Below are 13,206 nucleotides of genomic sequence, written 5' to 3'. Positions count from 1 at the left end.
AGTGTTGTGCATCTCCCCATAAACACCAATAACACAGGTGATAGAAACTGTAAACTTTAAAATAACTGCTAAAAGATATGTCTGACAGCCCAGCACTGGCTCCACAAAGAGCCTCTTCCTGGGGACTTTTCCTTAGAAACACCCTGCTCAGCCCAAATCTCAGCTGTGGTTACCAGAAGCAATGGTGATCTGGGCTACTCCTGAGGACAGTGGTTGTAGAAAAGGTTTCTGGCAGGCACAGGTGTGCTGAGGATGGGCTCTCACAACTGCCAGCAAACCTGGCAGCACAGCGTCTCCAGCAGCTGCCCCAGTGTGGCAATTCGAGCACTGGGTGATGGGAAAGACCTGCAAAACCCTGGAGCTTGCTGCTGTTACAGAGAGCCCTTCAGCATCCCAGGGTGATCCCTGCAAGCTGGCAACTTGGCAAAGGCACATCTGCCCCAGCACAGAGGGTCACTGGGAGTGTGTGGGGGCGTAACGACGCTCAAACTGGTCGACATCAAACTTGCGCTTGCAGCCGGCGTAGTTCATGTAGCGAATCTTCCCAAAGACGGGCCGCTCCGCCCAGCCCTGGTCGTGAATGCCACAGATGGACCACAGGCAGCCTGCCAGGCACAGGGACACAAGTGTCAGCTTTCCCCCTTGCTCAGAGGCACCCAGAGAACTAGTGGGATGTGGGTGCGGCTGTACTTGCCTGCAGAGAGCCCCCACTGCAGCCTTGGCCATCACAGCCAAGGCCTCCCACCCCGTGCCCTGACCCTGCAGCTTACCTACATAACCATTGGGGTCCCTCCCGTCCAGCTCGTAGCGGTCGTTGAGGTAGATGGCAAACTGCAGGGCCTCCTCAGGGGAGCGTGTCCACTCCAGGATCTTCTTGGCCCAGTACATCCGCAGGAAGCCGTGCATCTTGCCCTCCCGGACCATTTGCAGCTGTGGGGACAGAGACAGCCATAAGGGTCAGCCCATGGCAGGTCACCTCTGCACCTCGAAAAAAAGCTCAGCATTTTGTGGGGAAGATGTAGGGCAGTACCTGGGCAGCGTTCCAGAGTGGGTCATGTGTGGTGCCCTGCTCCAGCTCCTGCAGACTGTACAGATAAGGCCTCTTGTCTTTGGCGTGGAGCTTCAGGGTGGTTTGGGCCCAGTCATAGGCACCTGTGAGCAAGAGATGAGGAGCAACACTGAGCAACCTGTTCTGCAGGGTCCTGAGAACCGGGCTACTGAGGGCACTGTGCCCTGGAGGCACCAGTCTTGAAGAGGGCACTCACCAGCTTCTGTCCTAGCTCCAGAAGAGACCAAATGATGGCACATGAGTGCCCCCACAGCCCTTCTCCTAGCAAAACTGGGATTGCCAGGGTACCCAGCATTGACCCAGGATGTTACCCTGCACACTGTCGTAGTTCTCATTGTAGTAGCAGAAGTTTTCAGCCAGCTCCCGCCGCACCACAGCCTCCTCCACGAATGCATCCACCGAGTCCTTGTAATTGCGCCGGTGCTTCTTCACCTCCAGGATGGCTCTTTGGGTGGAAACCTGGCCTGGGGACATGGGGAAGGAGCAAGTCAGGCTGCTGGTCCAAGCCACAATGCTCAGTCCTGCTGCAGACTGGGAAGCCTGGGATACTCACCGAAGTGAAGCCACGGGGACAGGTTGCTGAGAGCCGCCTTGTTGGGATCATTCCTGTGGGTGCTGAAGGATTTCAGCCGCTCTGCAATGAAGGACTTCAGCACAGCCATCCCTGCAGCTGTGCCAGGGGTTGCCCACTCCACCTCCTTCACAGTGTGGTCCACTTGCAAGCTGGAATAACAGGCCTCCCAAGCAATGGGCTGGGCGGCAATCAAGCAGTGAGTGCATCTGCAGAATCTTTTCAGCGAGGGTTGCCCTGAGTGTTATGTCCCCAACCAGCCAAGTCCCCAGTCTATGCCAGCCTCCTCCTCTTAACTAGCCCTCTGCATGGCAGAGTTGTGGGAAACGAATGAATGAGGTGGGAACCTCCCTTTCCCCAGGGCATCCTCATCTCCACACCATCTATGTGTAACCTCAGGCAGGTCACTGTCCTCATTCCTTGCCAACCCCTCCCAGGATCACAAACATTCTGTGAAACACTCTGTGAAACACTCTAAGACCTGCCCATGAATGGGCTTGCAGTGTCTACTGCTGGTACCTCTGCTGGGCAGGAGGGTGGATGTGGGTGACGAACAACAGGGGGAAACTCGGTGAGGAACTCGGGGAGCTGAGCGTGGATCTTTCCCCGGATGGTCCTGGCGCTGTACTCCTGCTTGGGGGAGGCAACCCAGCAGGGCACAATGTTGTGGGCATCAACCTGGGAAGTAAAGCCGTGGAGAAGGGTGTGAGAAGCCAGCAATCCTGACAACATGACAGGCATGCTCTCTGCTCGTCAATCCAGTGCATAAGACACAGGAGACAAGTTTGTCTCACGTTTCACCAGTCAGTTTTCCATTCCTAGAGTGCTGGCACCCACCTGTGCAAATGGCACATCCTCTGGCAACCGTTCCCTGATGTCCTCTACCCACTGCCGGGGGAGGCGGAGGGGACTGAAGTCTGTCACCAGCCCACCCACGCCATGTTCCACCACAAACTTGGGCAGCACATCCTTGGCATAGCCCAGCAGCAAGTGGAAGGAGATGTTCAGCTCTGCACACTCCTGCAGTGACAAGGAAATGGCTGTGGGACAGTTCATGGCTCTGCAAACCCCACCCAACCATCATCTGCTGAAGGGATGGATCTGCCTCCCCCCTTCTTCAAGAGCCCTGTCCCCCCCAGCACGGACATCCCCTGGCGGTACCTCTGCTACCTCCTGCAGGCCCCTCAGCATGAACCTGTAGTGGCGGATGGTGGCCTCCAGAAATTTGGGCACCAAGCAGAAGCAGACATGCAGAGGCAGCTCCTGTTTGAGGGCCAGGCGCTGGGCGTAGAGGAAAGCCCAGTTATCTGGGGGGAAAGTACACAGGGCAGCGTCAGGAGAGTGCTTCACTGACAGAACAGGGACGGGGTTTCACAGGTTTCCCTCCAGATCCCCCCGTAGAGAGTGGGGCCAGCACCAAAGTTACCGAGAGAGAGGACCAGCGCTTTTACCACCCATGGGAGCCCCTTCCACCAGCTGGTTCGCACCTTGCACTCGCTGATCCCGGCACATCCAGTAAAGGATGCACCGAGCATCATCCTTCAGGTCCGGGCCCTGCGAGACAAGGCGAACCCGCTTTTTGTTGTACTTGAACTCTCGAACGGACGGGGCCGCCCTCCGACGAGCCTGCTGTATCGCCTCCTCTTCCTCCGTCCTCCTCCGAGACACTCGCGGCACCTCCGTGACCTCGGCCTTTCGCTTCCCTTGGCCCCGCCGCATCCTCAGCGCCGCCCGCAGCAGCGTGGTTGCGCGCGGCCGCTGCCAGAGGAAAACAGGCCGTACTGAGCTCCCGCGCTTCCCGGCGAATCCCGGGCCCCGGTCCGCCCCCTGCGCCCGCGGGATGCTGGTCCCCTGCCCATCTCGGTCCTCGGGAGCCCGGGAATAACGGTGTTACGGTCCCTGGCCCGATCCGCTCCTGCTCTCGATACCTGGGGTGCCGGTGCCGGTGCCGGTGCCGGTGCCGGTGCCGATCGCGATCCCTACCCCGCAGCCACGCGGCCCTCGAGTGTTACACAAGCCGTGGGCGTGTGCGAAGGGCGTGCCCACGGGCGTGGCCGTGTCCCGAGGGGCGCGGCTCCGCGACCGGGACCGCCCCCCGCACACGGGCGCAGGTGCTGCACCGATGTCCCCGGCGCGCCCAAGGCGCTGCCCCTGCCCCGGGAGGGGTGTCATTGCCCGCTGTTGTCACTCCCCTCCCTGCGCCCGGGAACAAGGAAGCAGCTCCAACTACCTTCAGCCATCACTCGGCAGCGTAGCTCCCTGCTGGCACCTTCTCCACGCCTTGTGTCCTCAGGTCCCCCACCTTGCAAGGCGCTGGGGTGCTGGTTTTGGACATGACTCGGGGCACGGGAGGGCTGTCCCTGCTCCTGCTGAGCCTTGCTGTGCTGGATCTCCCACTGGGTAAGGGCTGAGCGGTATGTGGAGCTACCCATGGGGTGGGGGGTGAGTGAGGAGCATTGTTACCCAGGGTGGTAGGTGGCCCTGGGGTGACTTCACCCACAGAGGTGAAACACTTCGGGTGTTTGCTCTCCAACATCTCAGCCCTGTCCTAGTGAGCAAACAGGGCAGTGCTTTTTGGAGTACAAGCAACAAGCTCCATTTCTTTTGCCTCTGGTATGGGTCTCTGCCTGGGGAGAGAAGACCTTAGGCCCAGCTGGACCCCCTTGGTCCTTGCTGGGCTCATTGCCTTTGCTGCAACCTGCCCAGTAGCACCAAATGGCCCTGCCCAGCTGGCAACATCACTGGGATGTACTCGGCCTGGTAAATTTCAAATGCCATCCCAACATTTGCACTTGATGCAAAGTAAGAGCAGTCTTGAGTGGAGCACTGGGAATAGATCTGCAGCTTATGCCTCCTGAGAGCCTTGAACTACAGCTTTAGGTCCCTTCCTGCTGCACCCCTCAACCCCCTCCCAGAACTTTTGTGGGTTCCAACAGGTCTCTCATGGACTTGCCCTGAACTGCAAGCTGGGATTTGTTCCTTTGTGGGGCTAGTTCCACAAAGCATTCCCCCGTTGTCATTATTTACACCCACCGCTATCAGTTCCTGACTATCTGCAGCACAGAGGGTTTGTTTAAACTGCTGCTACTGCATTTCCAGACCGTCTCACGGTCACCAGTTCCTGCTCGGCTCTTCCTGTCAGACGGGTTTGTCTGACTTCCTCCAGGGATGGGTGAAGATGGTGGAATGGGTCTTAGGACTGGCGCCGAGAGGAGTTTCTGCCCTGAAACCAGCAATGGCCATGGCTTGTTCCTGCTTTGCCAGGCTGGGGATTTACGTGGTCTGCCTGGCTGATTGTCGTGTTGCTATTCAGGCAATCCACATGCTCGATCCATGCAGGACAGGGAATCCCCACTCCCGATGATCCATGGCTGATGCAAGACTTGGACAGTTCATGGTGATGGTAATATTGCACCATGCCCAGCACAGCTGTGGTCCCAGCCTTTCACTGCCAGCCCTTGTGTGCTGTCTCCCGCCTCTTTGCAGGGACCATTGTCAAAGATATGACAAACCCTGCATCCCTGACTCTCCCAACCTCCTTGACACCCACAGAGACCATGGCACTGCTGCCCAACACCAGCTCAAGCACTGCAGCCACCTTCCCTTCCTCTCGTCCTGCAACCTCCACCCCAGAGATGCCAATGGATGCCTTCACATCCAGTGCTTCTACAGCTCAGCGGAGCAGCCTGGCAGCCTCCAACATCACCACACCACAGGAAAGGGGCAACACAGCTCATAGCACTCCTGTGTCACCTGGGCTGGGACCCACCACCACCAGCAGTACACCAGCAGGGCTAGAACCCACCAGCACCACCTCAGCACAGCTGGGACCCACCACCAGCACCACCCCAGCACAGCTGGGACCCACCACCAGCACGGCAACTCTGACCTCCATGGCCATGACACCCGACTGTGACAAGACTACCACTTTCACGTCAGTGGAGACCAGCACGGCCCTGACTCTCAGCTCATTTGGAGTTGAAATGAGCACGCTGCCTCCCCTCACCTCTACTCTTCTCTCCTCCACCGGGGTGCGCACCACACTTGGCACCAGCCCCCACCAAGGGCCAGCCATGACCACACTGCTTGGCAGCACATCCCCAGGGACCAGCACCACCTCTTCTTCCACCACCCTGGAAGTGACAGACACTTCAGATGGGCCCTTGACGACCCCATCAGACACCATGGTCTCCCTTGTTACCACCACAGAGGTCCCTGGGAGCACCCCTGTCCCCAGCCAGCCAGCTGGGACCACACCTGGAACCACCTCTGGTACCTCCACCCCACCAGAACCAGAGACCTCCAGTGACACTGCAGGTGAGTACAGGTACAGGGCACCCGGAGGGCAGGATCAGGGTGGTAAATCCCCATGGGATCTCCCATCTTGCTCAGCCAGGCACTTGGCTTCTTCCCCCCGGGGCCACCCCATCTCCAGGCTCTGCAGGCCAGTGGGTGGGCCCCAGGCTGAGGAACTGTCCTGTGGTGTGACAACACTGCCGTGTGACTGTGCCCACAGCACTGAGCCTGTGTGTACACACCCCCTGGAGAATCTATGTACCCTGTACCCCCAAGGAGTGTGACTGTACCCCAGCAGTCCCCCCAGGCAGCTGTCCCCTGGCAGTGCTGCTTACTGGGCACCCGTGTCCTGTCGGTGTGGCTGTATCCTGGTGGCCGTTGCAGGAGCCTTAATCCTGGGACTGCAGATGTACCCTGGTGACAGCCCACTCCCTGCACCTCAGCCAGGACAGGGAGACTGTACCCTGCCCCAGCACCCCTGGCCAGGCACATGTTGCTGGTGTCCCTGTACCCCAGCAGAGCTACTGTATTGTCACAGAGTATCTGCACGCTGGCCCAGTGCCTACAGTGTGAAAGCACCTCATCAGAGTGCCAGTACCCTGGTGATGGCCTCTGTGTGCCTGTGCCCTGGCAGTGCCCCCATGCAGCTGTTCAGCAGCAGGGTGGCTATGCCCCGACAATGTCCAGCGTGCCTGCCTGCCTGCAGAACTCCAATACCTGGCCCAGTGCCTGCAGGCGCCTCTGAGTGCCCGTGTCCCTGACCCCGAGAAGAAGGAAGCAGCCCCAGCTGTCAGCAGTGCACTTGGGCTGTGATACGCTGTGACACGGGGAAGTGATGCCTGTACAGACAGCCCAGGGGACAAACCCTCAGCCTGGAGCACGCCCTTCCTGAGCGCCGCCTGTTCTCTTGGCCAGTTCCTCGCGCTCAGACAGAGCTGCCTGTTGTCTCCTGAGGGTGTTGGTGCTGGGAGCCACCACCAAACATCACCCCTGCGGTGAAGTGCGGGGTTCCAGGCAGCCTGGCTCATCCCTGGGCTTTTTTCCGTTGTCACGCTCCCCACAGCAGGCAGAGGACGGCCACAGGAGCCAGGTCTGTGGTAGTGGTGGCCTTGGTGGCCTGCCCTGCCCACTTTTTGTGGCTGTTCTGGGTCCAGCTGTGCAGTTGATGTTTGCTGGGCATCCACCAGTCCCTGGGAGTGTCCGTGTCAGGTGGAACCCACTGCCTCACTGCCAGCACCTGGAGGGTAAAAGGACCCACCTGGATGCTCCTCCTCTGCTGGGTGAAGGAGAGGTGGACACCCCAGTGCAGGGGCTGTGGGGAGCTCTCAGAGTGGTGCCTGCGGGGGTTTGTCAGCTCCTGCTCACCTGGACATGGCTGGGCAGAGAGGAGGGCAGTCCCTGCCCCTGACCTGGTCCCTGCTGCTGCTGCTGCTGCTGAGCCTCACCTGCCTCGCTGTGCTGCACCTGGCTCTGGGTAAGGGCTGAGTGGGATGCAATGGTCTCCACAAGGTGGGTGGTGAGCGGGGAGCATCATTTCCCAGGGTGGACGGGTGGCACCTGTGGGGTGCAGGGGGGTGGAATGCTGTGTTTCCTGCTCCTTAAATGGGAAGCAGAGGTGGACTTGCTGCTTCTTCTTTTGTGAGGATGAGGCCCTTCTGTGCAGGCACTCACCTGGCAAGGGCTGGGGTCAGACCTTTGCCCTTCTCTGTATTTTTATTTAACCAGCTGCTGTGTGCAGGGAGAGCATGGCTGCCAGTGGCTTTGGAAGTTTCTGGCTGGGTTGGCTGAAAGCAGATGGCAGCTTGCGGTTCAGTTTCCCATCCTCATGTGAGCAGAGCCCTAGACTGACTGGGTTTGTGCTGGATCGCTGGGGAATCCACTCTGGTATCCCAAATCCACCACCTCACAGACAGCCCTTGACAAAGGTCTGGGCAGCCAGGCTGCCCTACCTATCCTTTGGAGAGGGTTACAGATCCCTGGGCTTTCCTGGGGACAGCACAGCACACTGTTCTGGTACAGTCCACAGTGAAAGAGAGGGCAGCCCTCCTGTGTCTGACCCCCTCCCCCCAGAGCTTTTGTGGGTCACAGCACGTCTCTAACGGCTCATCCTGAGCTGCAAGCTGGGATTTGTTCCTTTGTGGGGCTGCTTCCCCCGTTGTCATTATTTACACCCACCGCTATCAGTTCCTGACTATCTGCAGCACAGAGGGTTTGTTTAAACTGCTGCTACTGCATTTCCAGACCGTCTCACGGTCACCAGTTCCTGCTCGGCTCTTCCTGTCAGACGGGTTTGTCTGACTTCCTCCAGGGATGGGTGAAGATGGTGGAATGGGTCTTAGGACTGGCGCCGAGAGGAGTTTCTGCCCTGAAACCAGCAATGGCCATGGCTTGTTCCTGCTTTGCCAGGCTGGGGATTTACGTGGTCTGCCTGGCTGATTGTCGTGTTGCTATTCAGGCAATCCACATGCTCGATCCATGCAGGACAGGGAATCCCCACTCCCAATGCTCCATGGCTGATGTGCAGCTCTGAGTTCCTCGGGGAGCTCACTGTGGTGGTGATGCTGCACCCTCCCCAGCATAGCCATGGACTCAGCCTTTCACCACCAACCCTTGTGCATCTCATTGTCCCAACTCTTTGCAGAGACCGCTCCCATGGGTGTGACAGCAACTTTGTCCCCAGCTCTCCCTACCTCCTCAACACCTATGGAGAGCTCAACACTGCTGCCTACCACTGACTCCACCAGCACAGCCACCCTCCTTTCCTCCAACCCTGAAACAGAAGCCTCCACCTCAGAGGAGTCCAGCACATTCGCAGAGACTGGCAACACCTCACCTCCCACTGAGCCTCCTCTCACCAGAACAACAGAAGATTCAGTGGAGTCCTTGGCAACCCTGGCAGACACCACAGCCAGCCCTGTAATCAGCACATCTGACCCCAAGAGCACCCCCTCTTCTGTCTACCCAGACAGGACCACTCCTGACATCTTCCCCTCAACTATGGACTCGACTCCAGGTACCCTGACAGCATCTGGGACCCCTGGTGGTCCATGGCGGCAGCCATGGGTGGGTTCAGCCAGGGGGCATCTGGAAGGCAGGGACATGGTCAGGGTGACAAATCCCCATAGGAATCCCATGTACTTGGGTGGCTTCACTTAGGCCTGTCCCCAGTTGCAGGAGCACCTTGTACCTCTGCAGACAGCACTAACCCAACATTGCTTTGCGCAGGCACTGAGCCCTCTTCCCCTGCCACCAGCTCAGCCCAGACCTCAGAGGCCACTAGCCTCAGCACGCCTACAGACCTGCCAACGCTGCCACCCGTCTGCCCCTCTGGCTCGTCCAACACCAGTAAGTGCCGTGCCCGTGGGCAGCACCACCCCCAGCATCAGTGCTTGGGGCCAGTGCAGGGGGTCCTGGAGCCCCACTCCTCTTGCTGTGCTCTCAGTGTGGAGGTGCTGATGCTTTGGGGTACATGTGGTTTGCAGTACAGTGAGAGGCTTCTTACCCCCAGGTCCTCTGGCACAGCCCAGGGTTCAAGGGCAATAATCAGAGTTCCTTTTTTTAATCCCTAGGTGCATCTCACCTTTTCCTGTCACTGAGGCTAACCACCCCTCTGGACCTGGGGAACACCACGGTGCAGGAGCTGGTGCTGTCCAAGGTGAGGTGTGCAGGAGGAGACCCCACTCTGCATCTGCCAGCTGTGGTTCACTCAGTCAGGGAGGGGAATGGCTGCTTCTTGCATTGAATGTCATCCAGAGCCCTTTCAGATGAAGGGGAGACCCTCCTTTGGCTGCCATAGTGCAGGACCAGGCCACTTCTGTGTGGGCACAGTGGGTAGGAAACCCCCTCTGGCAGAGTCTGATGGCTGTTCTTTCCCCCCAGCTCCATGAGGACCTGCAGACAGCGTTCCCGTGTGCTGGCCTGTCACTGGTGTGGCGAGGGAAGAGGAGGACTTGACTGCTGCCCCTCGCCCAGCCTGCTCCCACCTGGACTGCCAAGGCAACTGCTCCCAGCTCCTCACTCCGTGGTGGTGAAGGCCCCTGGGGAATCCCATACAGCTCCTCTTCAACCTGGGGCTTCCTGTCCTTCACTCTGTCCCCCAGGGCCCCTCCTGCCCCTTCCCACAACCTGTCTGAAGAGCCCGAGCCCTCCCACTACCCTGCTCCAGACCTGATTCCTGTGGTGGGACGCCCTGCAGCTCTGCTGGGGGGCTGGGAGAAGGGAGCCCCACGGGACTGGGCTTTAAAATCTGGGACTGTGCTGGCTCAACTATCAAAGCCACCCTGGGGACAGAGGAATGAGAGGAAGGAGACCTGAAGCCCCCAGTACTGCTGTGCCCAAGGCTCACCTGTGGTATTGCTGACAGAGGAGAACACCCATGCCGGGCAGTAAACAGAAATTCCATGTTTTCTGTGTTGAAGTGATGACTTCTTTATTTTCCAAGTTGCCTTTCCCAGTTTTCAGCTTTGCCATCTATTGGAAGTACCGGCGAGGAAAACTGAGTCCCAAGATCTTTGCGTGGAGAGACGGGCTCAGTGCTGTCCCCTCCCACCAGGGGCTGCTGCAGACATTCCCAAGGATGGCTCGGCACCCCGGCACACTGATGGTCTCTGCTTTGGAGCTCTCTGCCCCATGACACCCCACAGCTGCGGGGCAGCCCTGTGCACTGTGGGGCTGTGGAAATCCCGTGGGCTGTGCTCCTTCCCTGTTTTTTCCAGTCCCCAACTAAGGAGACGGCTGCAGCATCTGTCCCCCTGCAGCAAAGTCATTTATTAACTGATTAATTAGCCTGATAAAATCCAACTGAAGCAATTATTAGCCTAAGCAAGCCACCTCGTCTGGAGATTGAAAACTGAAATAATTAGCAAAATAGCCTTGTTGCGTGTCAGGGGTTGTTTTTGGCTGATCCCTGCTTCTCACTGGCAGCCCTCACTGCCCCTGCACAGGGAGGGCTGGGAGGGGGTGTGTGGAGTTGTAGGATTCCTAACCTGGGGACTTCTCTCAGGCTGCCTGGATTGTCAGCCGGCTGGGAAGGAGCCAGCAGCTGGACAGGATGGGGAGAGACACTGTGGGATCACCCAGCTGCCTGCCACTTCACAGGGCCTGGGAGAGGCTGGGCTGGGGCTGGAGGCTGTGCCCGGGCAGCTTGTCAGGATGCTCCCATTTGGGGTGCCCCGTGCATTCCAGGGTGGCCCCTTTCCTCTTTAGGATGCTGCCTGGCTTTTGTGGGCTTGTTGGACCCACTGAGACTGAGAGAGGTCCCTTAGCAGCTGGGCAAGGGGCTGGGGAGCAGGGCAAAGGTTGTTGGAAGGGGTCCTTGTGCTGGCTGCCTGGTGGGATGCTGGGAAAGAAATCCTTGTGGTCTGCCTACGCCTTGGAGCTGGGCCAAGAGTCCTCCCACGTCGCATCCCACTGGGCTGTTTTCTCCGGCTGTTGAATCCATAACTTCAGACCCCGGGACATGGCTGGGTGCCAAGGCTGGGGTAATGGAGCCAAACTGCGTCACAAAGGGAGGAAAAGGTCCTGAAGTGCTGGGATGAAAAGGTGACCAGGGTACTCACTGTTCTTTGCTGGCACAGCCGCCTTCCACTGTTGTTGGGGGGCCGTGGGGGGAAGAGATGCTCCGGTCCCCTCTGCCACCAGCCTGGGAGAGAGCAGAGGGGCACAGTGGGAGGATGTGGCTCCCATGGGAGTGGTGTCACTGCCCAGGAAATGGTGGCACAGAGCTCTGACAAGCCCCCAACACTGCCCATACTCTCCGTCCCTGCTGTCCTTGAGGTGCCACCTTCCCCCCATGGCTGCTTGCCTGCCACAGACCGCTGACCAGAGGGGCTTGGGAGGCTGGATCCAAGTCCTGCTTCTTTCCCAGTCCACAAAAGAGTTCTCAGCCTCTTTGCTGTCATACACTCCAGTCACTCAGCATTGTCCAAAGGAACAGATCTTGTGCCCAATATCACTGTCACCTTCGGAGGACCTGGCAGCATCACGGAGTGTGTCTCAAGTCCCTTGTGACTCAGGTGTCCCTTGCAGTGTCCCCCTTCCCTTCACCCCTGCTGATGGCTACAGCCCAGCTCCCATTCTTTGGCAGGAGGGTGTTGCAACACACCCAGGATGCCCAGTCATCCAGAACCTGTGGGGTTGATGGATAACCTGGTTTCCCCCATTGCTACCCCTGAGCCCTCTCCAAATGCCCTTGCCAGGAGGCTGGAGGGGAGCCAGTAGGAGATGCAGTGTTCTCCACAGGACTGGAACAACCAGCCCATTAATTCCAGGAAAGCTGATAAGGCAGTGTGCTGGGCCATGCTCTGCCATGCTGGATGGTGTAGAGCCCCTGGATGCTGGGATTCACGGAATTGCCCCCTGGCTACAGGCTCCTGAAGGGCTCCAGTGCCCACATGATGCTTTGGCCTTTGGTAACAGCAGATTAATGGCTCTTACAGAAACCAGTGCTTTGCCAGGACCTTGGTTTCAGACATAGCAAAAAGATCACTGAAAAGCCCCTTCCCAGAGTGGTAAAAGGGTACTGCCCTCAAGATGAGCCATCACTTGGTGGCACTGGGCTTTCTTGGGAGGGTGTGCCAATGCCTGAGCAAAGGGATGGGTTTGGTTTGTCTGCTGTGTGACTCTGCTGGGAGATAGGCATTTCTGTGGGACAGCATGGGCAGGAGTTGCTGGCACAAGGGTCTCCAGACAGTGCTGGCCTCTGTGGAGCACAGACAGGAGCTCACAGGCAGGCTGGGGCCAGCATCTTACTTCAGCTGTGTTGTTTGCCTCTATGCTGAGCAGCATGTTTGCAACAATCCCTGTGGTTCTCACCACATTTTGCACCTCAAACACCATCTGGAGCAACACTCTCCAGCGTCAGCATGTATTCCCTGTTGGGGTTGCTTTCCAAAGTGATACAGCATTGTCAGCATGGGCAGGAACCACTCTCCCACGGCAGGTTTACATCTCTCAAATCCTCCATCAGCCCTGGTATGGTCACTGCTCAGGTGTTCACTGATGGGCCAGTCACTCCATGATCTGCAGTGCTGGTTGCAAGACCCCCCGTGCACTGTCCCCCCGCAGCTTTACACCCACAGTGGCATTTCTGGTGGGCAGGAGTTTAGTTCCAGGTGAGCGAGGCTCCCCCTGCCCCGGTTTATCGTCTGTGCCCTGTTCCCACTGCCTGGGGTAATGCGTGGGTTTTACAGGATGGTGTTTGGTCAGCCGTGACTGGCATTTCCCCATGCACACCGCCCCGTGGTGGGTCGGGGTGTCACTTGATGTGCTG

General features: G+C 58.5%; 2 protein-coding genes across 4 annotated transcripts; one reads left to right on the top strand and one right to left on the bottom strand.

Moving 5' to 3' along the window:
- Positions 1 to 38: 38 nt before the first annotated feature.
- Positions 39 to 3,653, bottom strand: LOC136295100 (deoxyribodipyrimidine photo-lyase-like). Its single transcript, XM_066193401.1, has 10 exons — positions 3,569 to 3,653; positions 3,128 to 3,398; positions 2,802 to 2,947; positions 2,478 to 2,660; positions 2,160 to 2,318; positions 1,623 to 1,821; positions 1,381 to 1,533; positions 1,031 to 1,152; positions 771 to 930; positions 39 to 605 (listed from the first exon to the last, which is right to left on the bottom strand). Exons 2-10 carry the CDS (start codon positions 3,357 to 3,359, stop codon positions 454 to 456), a joined length of 1,506 nt encoding a protein of 501 aa, XP_066049498.1. The 5' UTR covers positions 3,360 to 3,398; positions 3,569 to 3,653; the 3' UTR covers positions 39 to 453.
- A 215-nt stretch (positions 3,654 to 3,868) lies between these two features.
- LOC136295098 (uncharacterized) lies at positions 3,869 to 11,026 on the top strand. 3 transcript variants are annotated; one of them, XM_066193390.1, is made up of 6 exons: positions 3,869 to 4,040; positions 5,193 to 5,957; positions 8,578 to 8,949; positions 9,162 to 9,281; positions 9,506 to 9,591; positions 9,816 to 11,022. In XM_066193390.1, exons 1-6 carry the CDS (start codon positions 3,974 to 3,976, stop codon positions 9,888 to 9,890), a joined length of 1,485 nt encoding a protein of 494 aa, XP_066049487.1. In that variant the 5' UTR covers positions 3,869 to 3,973; the 3' UTR covers positions 9,891 to 11,022. The 3 variants fall into 3 exon arrangements, with proteins under 3 accessions (XP_066049487.1, XP_066049488.1, XP_066049486.1); XM_066193389.1 differs by lacking the exon at positions 3,869 to 4,040 and having other exon boundaries at positions 5,042 to 5,957; positions 9,816 to 11,023; XM_066193391.1 differs by lacking the exons at positions 3,869 to 4,040; positions 9,162 to 9,281 and having other exon boundaries at positions 5,024 to 5,957; positions 9,816 to 11,026.
- Positions 11,027 to 13,206: the final 2,180 nt, after the last annotated feature.

Source organism: Chamaea fasciata, unplaced genomic scaffold (assembly GCF_029207755.1).
Source record: "Chamaea fasciata isolate MVZ Bird 193981 ecotype frontalis unplaced genomic scaffold, bChaFas1.0.hap1 SCAF_11, whole genome shotgun sequence".
In the NCBI taxonomy this organism is placed as follows: domain Eukaryota; kingdom Metazoa; phylum Chordata; class Aves; order Passeriformes; family Sylviidae; genus Chamaea; species Chamaea fasciata.
Note: the sequence above shows the minus strand (reverse complement) of the source record. Positions and strands in the feature narration are given on the sequence as shown.